Genomic DNA, 20,755 nt, shown 5'->3' with positions numbered 1-20,755 from the left:
AGGACACAGTCCTCAAGGAGATGGTGAGAATAATAGGAGCACTGCAGATTCCTAGAAAGCAAGGGATCCGGCGTTCAAATAGACAAGTCTAAGTAAACTATAGTTTGCTTTGAATAAATTTCTTCCAAAAATCTATGTTGTCAGTGGCTTGGTCAGAGCCTCTACTATTGGGAAATGGTGGAACCTTTAAGAGATGAGTTCTAGCCGGGCGTAGTGGCACATGCCTTTAATCTCAGCACTCGGAGGCAGAGGTGGGAGGATTGCCATGAGTTCGAGGCCACCCTGAAACTACAGAGTGATTTCCAGGTCAGCCTGAGTTAGAGTGAGACCCTCCCTCGAAAAAGAAAAAAAACACACACATACAAAAAAAAAAAAAACAGAGAGATGAGTTCTAGTGGGAAGCATTCTGGTCATTGGTGCCATGCTGTTAAGAGACTATTGACACACCAGCCTTTTCTATTCCTCTCTTGAGAGGCCTAGCCATAGGATGAACAGCTTGGCCCCATCTTGAGCTTCCCATTATGATGTACTGCTTTGCCACACACCTAAAATCAATGAAGCCAACCAACCGTACACTGAAACTTCCAAACACTGAGCCAAATTAGACCCTTTTTCTTTATAAATTGATTGGCTCTGGTATTTTGCTAGCACCATGGAAAGGCAACTAACACAGGAGCCCACACTGGTCAATGAGACACAGGCAAAAATGCTTAATACAAGTATGTTTGTTTGGGAGTTAGTGAGGGAGGACTGCAAACTGGTAATCTGGTGTGGTGAGTGATAGAGGCTGAACTCTTGGAAGCCTGCTCCTTGTTCTGCAGAAAGACCCAAACAACTCTGCAGAAATGCAGACTGGCACAGGACACTGCTGCTGAGTCACTGGGATAATTTGCTTGGTTCCCGGTTATGCTCTTGGTGCAAGAGTCACAACCAGATGGATTAGCTCAAGTCCCATGGAACAAAAATGACATGATTAAATAAACTTATTGAACACTGAAAAATAAACAGGATTAGTGATGGCAGGACTTCTTAATGCTTTCATGCACTGATATACATAAGGAGTTCCCAAATGGAAGAACAGTAAAGAATATCTCTCAAATTCCTTTGAGTACTGGATTATTGCAACACAGAACCCTAGTCAAGGTTCCAAAATGTGCCTTTTGGGAAGTGTAGCCTCAAGTGCTTCCAAGGTCAAAGGGGCAAGAGTTCAGATCTACTAAAAACAGCACTCTTTAGAATACAAGTGCTGCGACTGGGTGTGTCCACCACAACCAGTGCCATTACCTAGAATTACTTTCACCATGCCTGCCACCACTTCCAGACACCACCATACAGATTTGTGAGCTGGGAGAATGATGTTCACATCCTAATTTATACACTTTATTTGTTCTTTTTTTAAATAACAACATGTATTCCTTTTTAAGTATATATATATAATTTGGTGTGACCCTCAGGCAGACTCAAGAGAGAAATCTGAATTTCCAATTCAAAACTATACCAGCAGCATCTACAGTGGCTGGCACACAGCATATGTTCACTAAATGTTTATTGGATGAATGCAGCTGGGAAGACAGTAGATATAGAAAGAATGAAGTCCCAGACTAAAAGATCTACTTTTTTTTTTTTTTTTTTTTTTTTTTTGTTTTTCAAGGTAGGGTCTCACTCTGGTCCAGGCTGACCTGGAATTAACTATGTCATCTCAGGGTGGCCTTGAACTCATGGCAATCCTCCTACCTCTGCCTCCCATAGTGCTGGGATTAAAGGCATGCGCCACCATGGCCAGCTTTAAAAGATCTACTTAAGAACAAGGAAAATGGGGCTGGAGAGATAGTTTAGCAGTTAAGGCACTTGCCTGCAAAGCCAAAGGACCCTGATTCAACTCCCCAGGACCCACATAAGTCAGATGTACAAGGTGGCACACAAGCCTGGAGTTTGGTTGCAATAGCTAAAGGCCCTGGCATGCTCATACACTCTCTCTCTCTCTCTCTCTCTCTCTCTCTCTCTCTCTCTCTCTCTCTCTTTCTGTCTCTCTCAAACAAAAATAAATTTAGAAAAGAACATGGAAAAATGGACTTATGGTTTAAAAATAAAAATTTTAAACATTTCTATAGTTTTAAAGTGATGAACTAAGAAGAAATGATGAGGTTATCTGGGATTAATATGATGAAATATGTTATATACATGTAAGAAAATATAATAAAACATATTATTTTGTACAAGTAACGGGCTAATAAAATATCAATAGTATGCAATGACCATCTCAGGTGACAATACAAAGAACCCTTAAAGCTCAACCATGAAAACTCAACAATCCAATGAAAAAGTATGCCAAAGATCTTAGCTGAAGATGATCTTGAACTTCTGATCCTCCTGCCTTTCCCTCTCAAGGACTGGAATTACAGGTGTGTACCACCACACCTAGTTTTATGTGATGCTAGGGATCAAACTCAGGACTTTGTTCATGCTAGACAGGCACTCTACCTACTGAGCCACATCCCCAGCCAAGCTTATAAATTTGGGGCGTGTGGGGTAGGTATGGGGCTGAAGCAGTCACTGTAGCCCAGGCTGACCTGAAACTCATTCTGTAGGCCAGGCTGGCCTCAAACTCCAAAAGTGTGTACCATCACACACAGACACTTATTAATTTTTAAAAAGCAATAATATTTGAAAAATTGCTAGGGTTTGCTTTAAAATATTCTCTAAAATATTTTCAGAAATCTCTAGGTAGGTGGGAAAACACTGCAAAATTTTGATTATTATGGAGGCAGTGTATTCTGTAAATATTTTTGCATGTTTGAAAATTATTTTTAATAATAATATTTATTTATTTGCAAGCAGAGAGGAGAGACAGCAAGATAGAGAAAGAGAAAAATAATAGGTATACCAGGACCTCTTACCATTACAAATAAACTATAGATGCATGTGCCACTTTGTGCATCTGGCTTTACCAGGCCATGAGGCTTTGCAAGCAAAGACCTTTAGCCATAAAGCCATCTCTCCAGCCCTAATAGTAATATATATTTAAAACAATAACAGTGAGAAAATATATTACAAGTAGACAAGAGAGCAAAGCTGTAGAAAACCCTCGGGTATGGGATTGCCATTGCAGTTACCAATATAAAGCTCAGTTCCTTAAGTCTATATAAAGACAGATCCAAAAACAGAATGTAAGTGTATACTTGGTTTAGTATTGGCCACCTTCATCCTCTGCAAGTAGATAGAAGCATCAATATGCTGGGGCTGTGAGCATACACAGAGCTCAGAATTGGGTTCCTCTATACCACTCTCTAATAAAGACCACAGATCTTTGGGGAAACAGTTGATTTTAGAGTTGAGAAAGAAAAAAGTTCAAATAAGCATGGAGCAACTTGTGCTACCAGAAAGTAAGACAACATCAAAATAAATAATAAATAAGAATATGGGGTATATTAAAAGCTTCCAGGGCTCGAGAGATGGCTTAGCAGTTAAGCGCTTGCCTATGAAGCCTAAGGACCCCAGTTCAAGGCTCATCTCCCCAGGACCCACGTTAGCCAGATGCACAAGGGGGCACATGCATCTGGAGTTCGTCTGCAGTGGCTGGAGGCCCTGGCACTCCTATTCTCTCTATATATATATCTGTCTCTTTCTCTCTGTCTGTTGTTCTCAAATAAATAAGAAATGAACAAAAAAATTTAAAAAACTTCCAATACTCAAAACTAAAATAACTTGAATAGCAAAATAAATAACAGTATTGGCTTATAGCCAAATACTAAAATATCTACAAATTCATACTGACATAAATAAAAGACTTCATAAAATAGGGGCAGAAAAGCTAGTTCTTCCTTGCAGAAGAATTCTAATGAATGTTTGAAGAAGCAAGAAGGGAGATGGAGAATAACCATTAGAATTCCACAGCAATAATTATAGCCCCATACTAGGTTTAATGCTCAACTATCACCATCATGAAATTCCTAATAATTTTTCAAAAAGGGGTCCTGACTTTTCACTTTGCACTGGGCATCACAAATCATGTAGCCAGCCCTGACTGCAGCAGTAGTCACAGATGAGTGCTAATATTAACAGATGAATTTTTAATTAGTTGTGTACACAGCCATGTTGGCACCATCATTATCCTCCCCCCTCCACAGGGACCCTCCTTGTTGGGTCATGCATTTTGGGGATAGCCATCAGTTATGGAGAAGAGGCAATGTCTCTGTGCATAATGCCCCAACATGTGGCTCCAACAATTTTCCCCTTCTTCCACATATTTCCATGAGCCATGATGGGTTTGTTTTTAAATCTAGTACAGTGATGAGGTCTTGGGAGCCTCTCTGTCTGGTTTGGAAGGAGCTGAGTGTTCTCTGTGTCTGTCTCCTTCACCCTTGTGCTGGGACCAGGTTCACCAAGAAGCAGCACTCTTGCTCATTTCCCCAATTATGCTTGGTTTTAGCTGAGGCCCTCGTGAGGTGCCATGGACTGATTCTCTCCTCAGGATCTGCATCCATCTCTCCTTCCCCCAGAGATGCAGTGTCGTTAGGAAGATGCCATCTTGACCAGATGTCTCTAACAGGTGAAATTTTAAGAAAAAGAAAACAGGACATTTTTATAGCCTTGAAATATCTGAATGCTTACTCATTAAAAGCAATGGAAAGACTAGCGTGGTGGCGCACGCCTTTAATCCCAGCACTCGGGAGGCAGAGGTAGGAGGATTGGGTGAGTTCGAGGTCACCCTGAGACTATAGTGAGTTCCAGGTCAGCCTAAGCCAGAGTGAGACCCTACCTCAGAAACCCCCCCAAAAAAGTGATGGAAATAAGAACTTTAAGCCGGGCGTGGTGGCACACACCTTTAATCCCAGCACTCGGGAGGCAGAGGTAGGAGGATTGCTGAGAGTTCGAGCCCACCCTGAGACTACAGAGTGAATTTCAGGTCAGCTTGAGCCAGAGTGAGACCCTACCTTGAAAAACCAAAAAAAAAAAAAAAAAAACTTTACAACAGTGAAACCAGGCAGATGGCATCTTAGCTGATCAAAGTTAATACCATCTACCCCAATATGGTGCACTGAGAAAAGGCCTTAAGGCCAGTGTTCTTTTTTTTTCTTTTTAATTTAATTTATTAGTTTTCTTTTCAGTAAATACAGGCAGTTTGGTACCATTGTTTAGGCTCATCTGTGATCTACCCCCTCCCATTAGACCCTCCTTGTTGATGTAAATGGGTCCCGGAAGAGGGGGCGGAAAGAATGTCAGAGTTACATGTTGGGTCATGATTTGCAGAGACATTTATCATACCAATAACTGTGGGCTAACTCCACAATGCACGACCCATTTACATCAACAAGGAGGGTCTAATGGGAGAGGGTAGATCACAGATGAGCCTAAACAATGGTACCAAACTGCCTGTATTTACTGAAAAGAAAACTAATAAATTAAATTAAAAAAAAAATTTCCCTGAGCCATGTTGGGTTCATTTTGGTCTGCTTCAGTGATGAGGTGTTGGGGGCTTTGGCTCTCTGATTTGGTAGGAGTTGGTTTTTCTCTGTGTTGGTCTCCTTCCCCTTTGTGCTGGTATCCAGTTCACAGGAAAACAGCACCCTTGCTTCTTTCACCAATTGTCCTTAGTTTCAGTTGGGCCCCTTTTGAGGTATATTGAGGCAGCTTAGGATCTGAATCTATCTGAAAAAGAGAAGCAGATTCTCCAATGGAGAGTAAGTTAGCACCCGGATAATTGAGATAACACTAACTTTTTTGATAGAGAGTTTGATAGGTGTAGGCCCTCTTGTACCCCATGATTGATGGTAGCTTGATATTGGAGAGTGAGCTTGTGTTTGGGTATGGTTCTGATTTGTTTCCCAGCTCCAGCTATGGGTCTAGTACCACTGAGGGGATCAGTTAGCCAAATCAAGAGCAGCTGGTTCCCCACCATAGCTGTGTGCCACTATTGCACTTGTGTGGGCATCACAACAGGTTATTTGTTGCTAATTAGGTTAGACAATGAGCTGCTTGGACAGATATTGGTCATTTCCCCCACTCGCCCATGTAGCACCTTCTGGCACTAGACACGCGGACTGTCTGGGGACTGACTCTCTCCTGGCTTCCAGCCATGCCATTCCATTTTACATGTCAGCTGCGTATGGAGTTTTCAGCAAAAGGGTCTTACCACTGGCCTTTGGTGGGTCATCAAGTACTCTGACAGAAGTCTGTCATTGTTTTGGGAAACCTTGTAGGTTTCTCTGACCAAAAGCTCATTGTGGATGGTAGCCCCAAGCTGGAAGTGGGGGTTCCAGGTCAGTGCTTACTAAGAAATTGAGGAAAAACATAACTAATATACAAGAGTTAGAGAGGAGAGAGATAGAGGGGAAAGGGGGAGAGGGAGGGAGGGAAGATGTAGAAGCTTTAGGTTAGTCTTGATCCTACCCTCTCCATTGTCTTGTGGTTCAGGTGTTTCCTGTAAGGGTCTAGTGAAGGTTCAGCCATTTGGTCTGTCTTTTAGGAAGTAGAATTTTATGGTCCCATTGCCATTTGGGTCCAGATTACTGTTTTCCACCCGGCGATGCCCTCCCCGCCCTCCCCATCCATCCTATTGTCTAGTCCATGAGGTGCTTGCTGGGTATGTAAGGTATCTTGGGTAGATTCAGGTTAGGTGTTGTAGATGAGTGAAACTATGTGCCAAAAGTTTTTAAAAGAAAGAAAATGCCTCCTTACCAATCCTTCTTCCTGCCAGATTCAAGTCCCAGGGCATAGAAAGTCAGCAGTACACTGCTCCTACTAAGATAGCAGTGGGTCTTACACCAGGAGAAAAGCAGTAGCAATGATTAACTTTAGCCTCTACTGTCAGCTGGCCAATGTTCTTGAACCAAATATCCTGTAAGTTAAAGAACACAAGTCATTGTCATGCCCTTGTTAGGGATGAGACAAACAGTGTCCAAGATTAGACACCTTGATGCTATTGCTCAATAGTAAGCGGGCAGCTGAGTCTCAAATAGAGACGTTCTGACATTTTTGTTGTTGGTTGGTTGGGTTTTTTGAGGTAGGATCTTACTCTAGCCCAGGCTGACCTGGAATTCACTATGTAATCTCAAGCTGGGCTTGAATTCACAGTGACCTTTCTACTTAAGCCTCCCAAGTGCTGGGATTAAAGGTGTGTGCCACCATGCCCTTGTTTTTCTTTTTCTTGAAGCACCAGATCTGTGTTCTTTCTATACTTACTCTTGGCTGGGTATGTTTATTTTATTTTATTTAAAAATTTACATGATCCCCTCCCACCATCCTCCTTTGTTTCCTTCCTCCACTCCCCTCCACTGAATGCCCTCTTCTTTCCTACTATTATTCCCTCTTCTGTTTTGATCTTTTTTTTTTTTTTTTTTTTTTTTTTTTTGGTTTTTCAAGGTAGGGTCTCACTATGGCTCAGGCTGACCTGGAATTCACTATGGAGTCTCAGGGTGGCCTCGAACTCATGGCGATCCTCCTACCTCTACCTCCTGAGTGCTGGGATTAAAGGCGTGCGCCACCATGCCCGGCTTTCTGTTTTGATCTTTGATGCCTTTTTTCGACTCTTTTGCCCTCTTCCATCATTGACAAAATGTTGAGGGTCCCTGTAAGGAAAGTGTAAGAGAAAAGCAAAAGAGAACAGCAAGCTTGATCTCTGAAGACAGACTATTGAGAGGAACAGCGAGGGGCAGCAGCCTTCCCACAGGAGGAAGGCTGGAGCACTGAGCCAGGATGGGGTTCAAACTTATATGGAGGATCCTAAGAAGCAGACTTTACCAAGTACAATTGATAAGAAAATTGTAGCTTTTGTGTCCTTGTTCAGAATAGGCTTCTTCAGCCAGGAATGTCTAAGGGAGGATACTCAGATGATCCATGGTCCTTCAAAGCTAAGGGGAGTACATCAACCAGGGAAGGTGTCTAAGTAAATGAGGCTGAGTACCTCTGTTGCTTCTTTATTGCACTTGAACTTTAGGGATAGTTATTAACTCTTTAGTTCCCTTTAGTTTTCAGGGAAGGCTATTAACCCTTTAGGCCCAATATTATACAGTTCTTGTGCAGGTAACCACAGCTGCTGTGAGGTCATGAATGCAACAGCCACTTTGTGTCTGGAAGGCAGTATTCCAAAGCACTTCTCCGCATCCTCTAGCTCTTACAGTCTTCCTACCAACTCTTCTTACAATGGTCCCTGAGCTTCTGAGGGTGTGATAGAGATGTCTAAGTACTGAACATTTAACTGTCACTTGTTAGCATTTTGACAAGTTTTAAGTCACCTCAGAGATCACCACCATCTGAAAAAAAGAAGTTTCTCTAACCAAAAGTGAGAATAGCACTAGCATTAACATAAAACTAACAATATAAACACTAACAATATAAACACTAACAGCATAAACATAAATATTTACAGGGCAATTTGGTGGGCATAATATATCCATTTATCTAAACAATAGTAGTTTCTCCCCTAGGGCTTTGACTTTTCCAGCCATAGGCTTTTGACTAGGTTTTCAGTATCAGGCATGAATTCCCTCTCATGGAGTGGATCTCAAAGCCAATCAGAAAGCAGCTGGTTACACCCATAACAGACATGTCACTGTTGTACTAAGTGGGCACATTTTTCTTAGCAGGCCAGTTGTGGTAGCTTGCAAGGTCCTCTGCTGGGTAAGACTGCTGTTGACTTTTCTCTCCACACAGCTGCTTAGCAGTCCCCAGCCCTATGACAGCTAGTCAGCAGGGAGAAGGCTTCTAGCTCAGCTCCAGCTTGATTTCTCAGTGTCCTGCACCTGAAGACTGTGATGTCTTCATTAACTACCATTTAGTTTTAGTGAGAAACCAAGAGCCTTGGCAATAGCCTATACTGATAGTTCTTAATGTGAAACAAATACAAAACTCAGTATCTGGATTATAATGGGTTAACAGTCAAAATATTTTTATTTTCTCAAAGGATCTGAAGATTCTGTATCGACATGAGCTGGTACAAGGGAAGAACATTCTTGAATGTTAAAATCAAAGAATTCCACAGACCCACACTCATGCACTTATTTCCTCCTTTGTCTCCTATGTCTTTTCTCCCAGAGATTCATTCCCTCCACCTTCTGGCTCTAATATCTGCCCACCTAGCTGCCCCGAGTAATCAGGGTTAGTTGCAGGACTAGGGAGTGATTGACCCAAACACTGGGAATTAAATGGTTCCATCATCTAATTTGGGTGAGGCCCAAGGGTCTGGGGCCCTGGAGTAGGGAACAAAGAAAGCTGGGTGGTAGAGGAGGTGGGAAGGCAGAAGAGGTGGCCCACAGCAGGAAAGGTGGGAGGATACAGACCCTGAGGAATTGGGGAGGAGGTCCTGTAGTTTACATAGTTTCTATACTCCTGCAAAGCCAGTGGCTAAATTCAAGCTTTCTGGATTCTAACAACATGAGCTCTGTGTCTCCTAAGCAGGAACCTCTCACTGTTTTTCAGGGTGATTCTGCAGTGAGTCAGTACAGCCTCAATTCTCTTGTTAACCTCACTCCACACAGCAGTCAAAGTCCAGCACATAGTCAAAAGGGCTAGTTGGCTCTGATGGAGCCATGTGCAGCCACACCCTATCTCATAAGGGATTCTTCCTCCCAAACTTAACCTAACCTTGAATAGGTGATTCATTGGAAAGAAACAGGACTGTTGCATCCAGAATTAGGCATGAATTCTGGGAGGTCAGATGATGAGAAATCTTTATTGCAGTCCAGTAGTTGAAGGACGATCTAGTAAGATCCTTCAAGGTGAGAATTTGAATGCAAGGTGACTGTTAAAATGTCTAGAAGATACTGTGCCAAATTGTCAGCTATGTTCCAAACACTTCCTGAAAGCTATTTCTGGAGTTTGCATCAAGCCTGCAGTTCCCAGTAATGGTTTCCAGTCATAGAACAAACTGTGCAAAGCTATGTGCAGTTACTGTTTGGACTGTGACTTTACTCACTGTGGGTCCCCTGTCAAGCTTGCCTCAGGTTTCTATACCCACCCACCAGATACAGCTGGAAACAGTGCCCCTGGGAGGTACACTCAGTACAGTACTTCATACCAAGAGTGTAAAGGACTAGAATTCTTCTCTAGCTAGGCTACACGGTGTCCCCACTTACACAGGTGAGTAATACACACACACAGTGGTGCAACGTTATTTGGATTCCTAAAGACTGACAATAGCCTAATGACCCTCAGGAGAAAATGCATTCAAGGAATCATGGTTGAGCTGGAGAGACGATGGCTCAATGGGTAAAGTGCTTGCTGGGCAAGCATGAGAACCTGAGTTCAGCTCCCAAGCACCTACATAAAAGTCAGGTATGACAGCACCTGCCAGTAATCCCAGCCCTGAAGAGGCAGTAACAAGAAAGAGGATTCTGTCCCTAGGGCTTGCTATCCAGCTAGTCTAGCTGAATTGGTGAGCTCTGAGTTCAATGTGAGACCTCATCTAAAGAAGTAAGGTGCAGAACATAGATCTCTGCCCTGCACATGCTTGCATACACGTGTGCTGACACATATGTGAACACACAAAGAAAAGGCTGGGCATGGTGGCTCACTTATAATCCCAGCACTAAAGAAGTTGGTGTACACAAGATTGTTGTGAGTTGGAGGCCAGTTTCATCTAAAGAATGAATTCCAAGTCACCCTGAGCTAGAATGAAACTTTGCCTCAAAAAAGCAAATAGAAAAGAAAGAAGAAAGAAAAATCATGGTTCTTTCATTATTCAGCCATCAGAAACCACAATGTTTGTATGAAAGTGGACTGATCAGAGCAAGGCGTTGAGGCACCAGGGAGCATGAAGCAAGGCAGAAAGAGAAAAAGACTTGGGGGTCAGATGAATGACAACTTTTTGTAGTTGTTTAGACTATTTACTTATTTATTTATGTACATTTATTGATGGGGCACTCCAGTATATCTTGCCATTGCAAAGAGAACAACATATGCTTGGACCTTTTTGCATCCATCTTTATGTGGATAACAGGGAATTGAACCCATGAAGGTAGGCTTTCCAAGTGAGCTCCTTTAACCACCAAACAACTCCTAACTCCAACATTTTGAGGAGGTGCTATCTGAACAAGGTGCTATCATAGGAGGCAATTTTCATTCTTTGGGGTCAACTAGCTTCTGCAACCTTGTCTCTGTTAAGAGACCCTCTACCACTGTTTAGAAGGTAGAATTTCCTTAACAATACAAGCCGAAAATGCCAGAGATTTGAGTTCCCAGTTTTCCTTGAAGGGAAGGTATGGGGACATGATTCCACCCATAAAATAAGCTCACGCAGTGTTAGAACCAGAAATCAATGGCACAAAGCTTGCTGTAAAGTCTGCTCTGACAATCAGATGGTAACATTGGCAGCTGCAGCAGCTCTGCCAGCCTGCCACTAGGGAGGGTGGGGGACAGAAAGGCTGCAAACTGAGCCACCAGCATCCATTGGGTGATCACTATCTTGTTTTAAATATATGTATTTTGTTTATTTATTTATTTGATAGAAAGAGGGAGGGGGATAGAATGGGTGCTTCAGGACCTCCAGCTGCTGCAAATAAAATCCAGACGCATGGGCCACCTTGTGCATCTGGCTTACGTGGGTACTGGGGAATCGAACCTGGGTCCTTTGGCTTTGCAGGCAAGCACCTTAACTGCTAAGCCATCCCATCATCCCTGGTCACAGTATCTTAACCAGACCAACTCTTATCACGATTTTGGGGGTACTTGTGCTGCAAAGCCTCCAGCTGTGAGCTAGCCAGAGATTCTGTGAGCGCCAAAATTGCCTCAAGATTTCTGTTGTCTCAGCCAAGAATCCTTACTGGGACAAGAGGCCATGTGCTGTGTGTTTCTGTCCTTAGCCCTGCTCTCAGGGTACCTTCAGGAAAGACCTAGAACAGATGAGTCTAGAAGTGAAGCGAGGTAGCTGAGGTGGCAGTGCCATGTCACTGGGCTCGATCAAGCGTGCAGAAGCCAGGCTTTGTTTTGGTCATATGTGATGGCACAGTGGATGTTGTTAATGCTAGGAAGGGTACTCGCCCACCTGTTCACATTGGCAGTGCCTGGAAATTAGAATGATTTGATGAGGAAGAAGTTTTTCTTTGAATATTTCTTGATTTTTTAACCATATTCATATTTTATTTTTAAATGTTTAAAACACTTGATTTTTTTTTCTGGTTTTGAGGTAGGATCTCACTCTGGTCCAGGCTGACCTGGAATTCACTATGTAGTCTCAGGGTGGCCTCAAATTCATGGCAATCCTCCTACCTCTTTGCCTCTTGAGTTCTGGGATTAAAGGAGTGAGCCACCATGCCCAGCTCTAAAATACTTGTTTTTAAAAAGGAAATGCAATATGAATACAAATACCTCAGTTTCTACATGACAGAAGAGATAAAGTGGACAGTCTGGTAGAAAGCAGAGTCCTTAGAATAAGCAGTGTAGCCTTGCTAATGAATCTTAATTTGATGGGCTGTCAGGACTGCCAACATTTTAGTTTTTTAGTTGAAAAGTGCTTTACACTACTTGTACAATCAATGATTATTTTTAAAGGCAATATTAAACAAACACAAGACTAGTTCTGATCTAAAGTAGGTCTAAGACAAGACCCAGATGAGGTAAGAAGAAACCAAGATTAAAAGGAAGATTAATAAGAAGAGATGAGGGCTGGAGAGATGGCTTAGCGGTTAAGCGCTTGCCTGTGAAGCCTAAGGACCCCGGTTCGAGGCTCGGTTCCCCAGGTCCCACGTTAGCCAGATGCACAAGGGGGCGCACACGTCTGGAGTTCGTTTGCAGAGGCTGGAAGCCCTGGCGCGCCCATTCTCTATCTATCTGCCTCTTTCTCTCTCTCTGTCACTCTCAAATAAATAAATAAATAAAAATGAACCAAAAAAATATTTTAAAAAAAATAAGAAGAGATGAGAGGTAAAAATTCAACATTTCCATAGAAGACCTCCAGTGGCTCTAAGGATCGCTACTATTGGACTGAAAAACCATCTTCTATAGGTCAAAACTAAGAGAGCCATTAAAAAATGGTGCTACCCCCAAATGATGGAATATTACTTGGCAGTAAAATGGAAAATATTAGGCTGGGAAGATAGCTCAGTTAATAAAGTACTTACCCTGAGAGCATGAGGGCCTGAGTTTTATTCCTAGTGCCCATGTAAATGCCAGGTATGGTGGAAAATACCTGTAATCCCAATACTAGGGAGGCAGAGACAAGTAAATCTCTGGACCTTGCTGGCCAGCCTGCTTAGCCTAATCAGTGAACTCCATGCCAATGAGAGACTGTCTCAAAAAGAGGAAGATAGCTCTACTTAATGATGACACTCATGATGATCTTCTGGTTTCCATATGCACCCCTCCAAAAAAAAAAAAAAAAAAAACACTCACATACAAACACACATATACATCTTCACACTACACACAAATGGAAACATAAAAAAATAACTATTATTGATACATACAAAATCTCACAGACATTGTGCTAAAGACTCAGACACACAGGAAAACATGTTTAATCAATGTAATATGAAATTCTGGAAAGGGCAAAACCATGACAACAGAAAGCAAGAACAGAGGAGATTGACTACAAAGGAATAAGAGGAAATTCTGGGTTGTTAGAACTTTAACTTTATAATGCTGTTTGTACTGGTGTATACATCTATCAAAACATCATATACTTAAAATGGGTGTATTTTATTATATGCAATGCACATGTATAACAACATCTGAAGTGTTATAACTTTACACTCCTCCATCAATATATTTGAATATCTGTTGCTTCCATCTACCCTAGTACAGATGTGGTTTTTATAATTTTTCATCTTTTCCAGTCTAATAGGTAAATTTTCTATTTTTCTGCTCATAAATAATAATCATTTTTCTGTAGCAATCTGAAAGTTTTATGACAGTCTGAGCTACATAATAGAGATTTCAGGCAAGACAGGACTACATGCAAACCCCTGTCTAAAAAAGAAAGAAATACAATCAGACATGGTGATACATGCCTAAAATTCCAGCATTGGGGAAGCAGAGGCAGGAAGATCCAGTTTGAGACTAGCTAAGCTATGTAATGAAACTTTGTCTCAAAACAAAGTACACTTTTCTTTTTTAAATATTTCATTCATTTATTTATTTAAGAGAGAGGAAGAGGCAGATAGAGAGTGAGAGAATTGGTGCCCCAGGGACTCTAGCCACTGAAATGAACTCCAGACACATACACCACCTTGTGCATCTAGGTTACATTGGTGTTGAGGAATCAAACCTGGGTCCTTAGACTTTGTAAGCAAGTACATTAACCGTGAAGCCATCTGTTGCTGTCAGGTTCACATGATTGGCAGAAACCACCCAAGCAAGAGTAGCTTGTGGGGAAAAAAGGTTTATTTTGACTCCATGATGGCAGGGGAAAATGATGGCATGAGCAGAGGATGGTCATCACTTCCTGGCCAACATCAGGTAAACAACAGCAACAGGAAAGTGTGCCAAATACTGGTAAGAGGAAACTAGCTATAATACCCATAAGCCCATGGCCAACAATACACTACCACCAGAAGATTCCCAAATCTCCATCAGCTGGAAAGCTAGCATTGAGAACACCTAAGTTTGTGGGGGTGGGGGAACACCTGAATCAAACCACCACATTCTGTCCCAGGTCCCCATAAACTGATAACCATCCATGATGTAAAATGCAATTCATTCAGCCAAACTTTAAAAGTCCCCATAGTTTTTATCAATCCCAATGATGTTCAAATATCCCCATAATCCAAGGTCTTTTAACTGTGTCATAATACCAAAATATCCTCCCCCAAAAAACCATGACACAGAATAAACATTCACACTGCAAAAGATGGAACTGAGCATAGCAAAGAAATAACCAAACAATACAACATTTAAACAGGACAAACATTAAATTCTGTAGCTCCAAATCCAACAACTCTAGTCAGTGACAAGTGTCCAAATTCAATAATTCTAACCAGCAACAAATCTCTGGAATTCCAATTCTGCCCCTCTACATACTCACAGTCTTGGAAATTTAATCAGGGCTGGAAGCTCTCCTTAATAGCCATCTCATGGTCCTGGCGTCTCCACTGGGTCTCCACTGCAACCCACAATTCATCCTCATGGCTCCATTGGGTCTCCATGCAGGCAATCCTTAGCAGACCTGCTTCACACTGCCCATGGCCATTTCCAAAACACAAAACCATTTGCAAATTTGATGGCCCTCTCTTTCCTGTATTTATTATACTTTGTAATACCAGATAGGGTGCCAATTTGTTAATCCAGGGTGGAATAAAGCAGACTTTGAAGGACAGGACACTCCCTGAGCTTTCAGGCCCCTTGAAAAAAAAAAAACTCTGCTTTCTTCCCATCATTTCAATGCAGGTCAGCTGGCCCATTCTCAATGGTTGTCATCTTAGATTGAAGCTGACTGGACAGAAGTTTCGCCCAAAGATTCCATTTTTTCTGTGTTACATCCCTCTGTTCACACCAGTTCATTTCTATGCAATGCAACCCTGCACAAATTCTCAGAACACGGGTATAACAGCAAGGCTGTCACAAAAACTGCTTCTAGCCCAGTCCAGGCAAAGCTCTTCCACACCTCATAAGCCAAACCCCACAGTCCTTAGTTCTTACTGAATTTAGGTCTCTCAACTCTGACCAGAATGATCCATCAAGCTGTACTTACAGCACTGCAAGGCATCTCTAAAGCCAAGGTTTCAAATCCTTCCACATTGCTTGTAAAGCAATTTCAAAAGGTCAAAGCCACATGGTCAGGTGTCTAGCAACAATCCCACTCCTCGGTACCAACATATTGGTGGAGTCAGGTTCACATTGCTGGTAGAAATCACCCAACCAAGAGTAGCTTGTGGGGAAAAAATGTTTATTTTGGCTTATGGACTCAAGGGGAAGCTCCATGATGGCAGGGTGGACATCACCTCCTGGCCAACATCAGGTGGACAATAGCACCAGGCAAGTATGCAAAACACTGGCAAGGAGAAACCAGCTATAATGCCCATAAGCCCGCCCTCAACAATACACTGCATCCAGGAGGCATTAGTTCCCAAATCTCCATCAGCTGGGAACCTAGCATTCAGAACACCTAAGCTTATAAGGGACACTCAGACTACCACACCATCTCTCCAGCCCAACAATATACATTTTTCTTTTTTTGTAATTTTTTTATGAGAGAGAAAGAGAGAGAAAATTGGTGTGCCAGAGCCTCCAACCACTACAATTGAACTGCATATGTGCACATATGCAACCTTATGTACTTCCATCACCTTGTGCTTCTGGCTTACATGGGACCTGGAGAGTCTAACATGGGTCCTTAGGCTTCACAGGCAAGCACCTTAACCACTAAGCAATCTCTTCAGCCCAATATACATTTTTCTATTACCATCTATTTTCTTTTTCTTAGTTTTTTCTGCAAGTTCTTTGTGCATTGAGAATTGTCTCACATGTTACAGCTCCTGTTGTGTTTTTTTTAAATATTTATTTTTATTTATTTGAGAGAGAAAGGAGGAGACAGACAGAGAAAGAGAGAATGGGTGCACCAGGGGCTCCAGCCACTGCAAACAAATTCCGTGTATCTGGATTACATGGGTATTGGGGAATTAAACCAGGGTCCTTAGACTTCAAGACAAGTGTCAACCGCTAAGCCATCTCTCCAGCCCTCCTGTTGTTTTTTATATAGCCTGTGTGCATAATTATAGAGTTGGCTGTATTAGTGTTTCCTTCTTTGTTTCTGCTTTGTATACACCACAAGGATAAAATGCATCTGTGTTTTCTTCTAAGTCTTATTAGAAACTTTAAAGATTTTGGGCTAGAGAGATGGCTTAGTGGTTAAGTGTTTGCCTGTGAAGCCTGAGGACCAAGGTTCAAGGCTCGATTCCCCAGGACCCACGTTAGCCAGATGCACAAGGGGGGTGCATGCGTCTGGAGTTGGTTTGCAGTGGCTGGAGGCCCTGGGATGCCCATTCTCTCTATCTGCCTCTCTCTCTCTCTCTCTCTCTCTCTCTCTCTCTCTCTCTCTCTCTCTCTCACTCTTAAATAAATAAATAAAAATGAGCAAAAACAATTAAAAAAAACTTTAAATATATCACTTTGTAGAATGCATTTTTTATGTAAGGTCAGGTGGCTAGAGTTGAAGCATGACTCAGACTCTAGCTTTGTTTTTCCTCCCCACATGTTTAGCCATTTATGGCAGGATTTCTCAGCACTGCACTATTAACAGTTTGAACTATAATCTAACTCTTTGTTAAGGGGACTGTTATATGCATGGCAGATTTAATGACATCTCTCACCTCCCTCAGGTTCTGGTTGCAGCCTGACTTGTGACCACCAATGCCTTCAGACATGTCCTCAGGGAGGCAATGTCACATCAATTGAGAACTGTCCCAGTAACCAGAAGTGTGACATTTAGTGTGTAGTAAATTTTTTTAAAAATTTTGTTTACTTATGAGTGTGTGTGTGTGCGCGCACATGCACACCCACATAAGGGGATGCCAGGGCCTTCTGTCTTTGCAAATAACACCAGATGTTTGTGCCACTACTTTGTCTAGCTTACTTCAGCAGCTTGGAAATTGAACTTGAGCTGAGAGGCTTTGCAGGTAAACACCTTTAACTTCTGAGCCACCTTCCCAGTCCCACATATGTAGTACTAATACATAATATTTTGGGTCAAGTTCACAACTTTCTACTTGATTCTAGCAAGATGATGCCTATTCTTGCACTGGTAGTACCAAACTATGTTCAGTATTGTGATTTTGTAGTCTTTTTTTTCAACATCACTGTTTTAATAATAACGTGAAATACAAGTACAAAACATCGTACAAGTATATTTTTTACTACATGGTGATGGAATAATACATGGGTTTTTATCAGAATCTATGTTGCCAAGTACTTTTGCCATAGTATCAATGGCTTTCCACAGATACATTACTATTCCTATGCAGTTTTAACATGAATTTAAAAAAGCTTGCAACTCGTTCCAACCACCACAGATTTACATTTATCTTAATTTCCTGTTCAAGATGCTTTGGAGAACTGTTACATAATACAAAATTATCTTAGCTAAGAGTTTTGAATGGGTAGTGTTATCTTACATTTACCAAGATCCCACCTATACTGGCATTACAAAGACCTATGCACTTATCTTAGAGGTTAAAAGTGTTATCTCAATAGCCCTCACACTGTGTAGAAAGGCAAAATTACTATTTTTGGTAGGTCCAGAATATAAAAATTGTTATTGGCTGAGCAGTAATGCATGAAACCCCATTGACAGAAGACAACAGAAACAAAGGACATAATGTCCTACAGGTACTAAAAACACAAGTTTACAAATAGTAGAGCTGTCTGTCTTTCCTACCTCTAAAAGATTTACCACATCAAGTGAGAATAACATCCATCAACCAATAAAGAAAAAGTAAACTGTGCTGGTGCCCAGCATTCAGCCTCCATAGCAATCCTCACAGTTTTCGGCCATTTCAGTTAAGAGTCATTTTATGACAGACAAAATAAAGTGATTAAAGCATCATTAATTTTGCTGGGAAATATGAAAAAAATAGTTAGTTTCATAAAATATTTGAAATTAACTTTGCTTTTATAAATAAATAGGATGGATTTTAAAGTTTTAATTATTCTTGCTAGGAAAAAAATTGTTCAAAGTTATGTCAATCTTTAAAGATAAACACTGGGTCATTTAAAATAACATATTTGAAAACTTGAACCACATTTTCAATTGCCAGCATTATGCTTTGCTCTTGGTAGAATCATCTTTGTTTCTTCTTTTTACATCCCATTTATAAACTCTGGCCTTTTGACTTCTGTAGTAGTAAATTGATCTTGAAGAAAGTCAAGGTCTTCCTCAAGAGAATCAAGATTCTTTGTAGCAGTTGATAAATTCTTTTCCAATAATACCTGAGCTTCATCAATATCATATTCAAGCATTACATTAGCCCCCAACCATAGGCACACTTTGTTAGTAGGAGGAACTGAAGCTTTGCAGTACAGGTTATCTGCCAGTAAGAATCTGGTCTCCATTGAATTGGTGGACTCCTTTTTCTTCTGCATGTATTTTAGGTTTTCCAATGTCTGCTTAATTTCAGGAATTTGACCTTTTAGCCTTTTCTTTTGGGCAAGGTTGAATTCCATAAACTTATACTTCTGATACTGTTCATCCAGTGTCTTTAATGCTGTATCTGCAGTCTTATTCCCAGGCTGTTTCATAAAGGAATCCACATCTCCCACAAACACAGCTTCAGGAATCCCCAGGTGAAGACACCGCCCATCCTCAGCAGCCACTTCTATACCACTACTGTCCTTACCGGCAGCCATCTTGAGAAAACTTGTAGTCATTTTTAAATCAGTTTTTATTCTTGCTCTTCCAGCCTTTGTTCTATTTTTTTTTTTTTCAGTAGGGTCTTGCTCTAGCCCTGGCTGACCTTGAATTAGTCTCAGCTGGCCTTGAACTCAGCCTTCTACCTCAGCCTCCCAAGTGCTGGGATTAAAAGCATGTGCCACTATACCTTTTGTTTTTAATCCTCCACAGAAGACAAATCTCATTGGACAATCAGGTGAAAATGGAAGACGAGGGACCCAGACAGGATCTGAGGGATGGTGGAAAGAAATACTTGTGTGTCAAGGCGGTGTGCATTGGGTGAGGCCCAAAGACACACAGCTGCCTGGGGCTGATAGGTGAAAAGGCACCAGATAGGAACCATAGCCTCTGGCTCTTCTGGTGAGGTCCAGTAAGGGAGAAGTTACAGAAAACAAAATGAGGAAGAGGGAACTGTTTTGAGCTGCAGGTATGAAGTGAGGATTGTGACCACTGACAGGGTATCTATACTGCTATTATCCCAAGAGAGGCTTGACTATAGCCCTTGAGGGAGTTAATTATGTGAGCCTCAGCTAAATGGGGGAATCATACTTGTCTAGCTAGCCACTGGATGTTTCACACCCTCAGAGCAGGGAATTTATGGTCCTCCTCACCTCTGGGAGAATGGTCCCAACCTCAACCATAGAATACTGGAATGAGCAGCAGGACTCTACCTCCCCAGGAGTCCTCAGCCCAGGGGTTCCAAAGATCTCAGCTCTTCCTGCTGAATGCCTGGTGCTGGTTGCTGAGCTCCCTCCTTCTGTATCAGGGGTCTTGTCTCTGTCAAATAGCTTCATTCAAAGCACTGACTGGCATTCCAAGGGTGTTAGTTGGGATGGTTTAAGTTGCAAGAAACAGAAACATAGCTTAAACTGGCTTAAATAACCAAAGATCTTCATAAAGTCACAAAAAGCCCACATGGAGGCTTCATCTAGTAGCTTACTGATGTTTCTAGGATCTTCTTGCCTTGGTTCTTTGACAAAGGTTGGACCTCTTGGTTTCTAGATAAATACCCAAGGCTTCTCTATTACAAGCAGCAGGAAAATCCCTTACTCCAGGAATCCTAGCAAAAGTCCTAACAATCCCTCTTAATAGACCAAAATTGTTCACATCTACATCCTGAAAAGGATAGAATTGGCTTAGAGCTGAAATAACTTATATGCTTATGAGAAATCTGAGGCTACCAGAATGGGCAAAGGAAAGAAAACAATGGATTCTGGGATACTCTCATGTGTCCACTGCCCCAGGCTTCCCAAAGGAACTCAAAGGAAGAAGGCTCAAAATACTTGCGTCATTCAAGAAACTACTGCCTACATCTTCAATAGACTAATAACATCATGTGTCTTTATCCCATCTTTATCACTTCTCCCTACACTCAGAGTTCAAAAACTCTATAAGCAGGGCTGGAGTGATGGCTTAGCAGTTAAGCGCTTGCCTGTGAAG

At 41.7% G+C, this 20,755-nt stretch overlaps 1 protein-coding gene across 1 annotated transcript; it reads right to left on the bottom strand.

Moving 5' to 3' along the window:
* Nucleotides 1-18,726: 18,726 nt before the first annotated feature.
* On the bottom strand, nt 18,727-19,272 carry LOC101596275 (prefoldin subunit 3-like). The gene has a single exon (XM_045148454.1). The coding sequence runs from the start codon at nt 19,270-19,272 to the stop codon at nt 18,727-18,729; it is 546 nt and encodes a 181-aa protein (XP_045004389.1).
* Between the last annotated feature and the right edge of the window lie 1,483 nt (nt 19,273-20,755).

This window comes from Jaculus jaculus, chromosome 4 (assembly GCF_020740685.1).
Source record: "Jaculus jaculus isolate mJacJac1 chromosome 4, mJacJac1.mat.Y.cur, whole genome shotgun sequence".
Taxonomy (NCBI): domain Eukaryota; kingdom Metazoa; phylum Chordata; class Mammalia; order Rodentia; family Dipodidae; genus Jaculus; species Jaculus jaculus.
The sequence above is the reverse complement of the archived record's forward strand: the minus strand, read 5'-3'. Positions and strand labels throughout refer to the sequence as shown.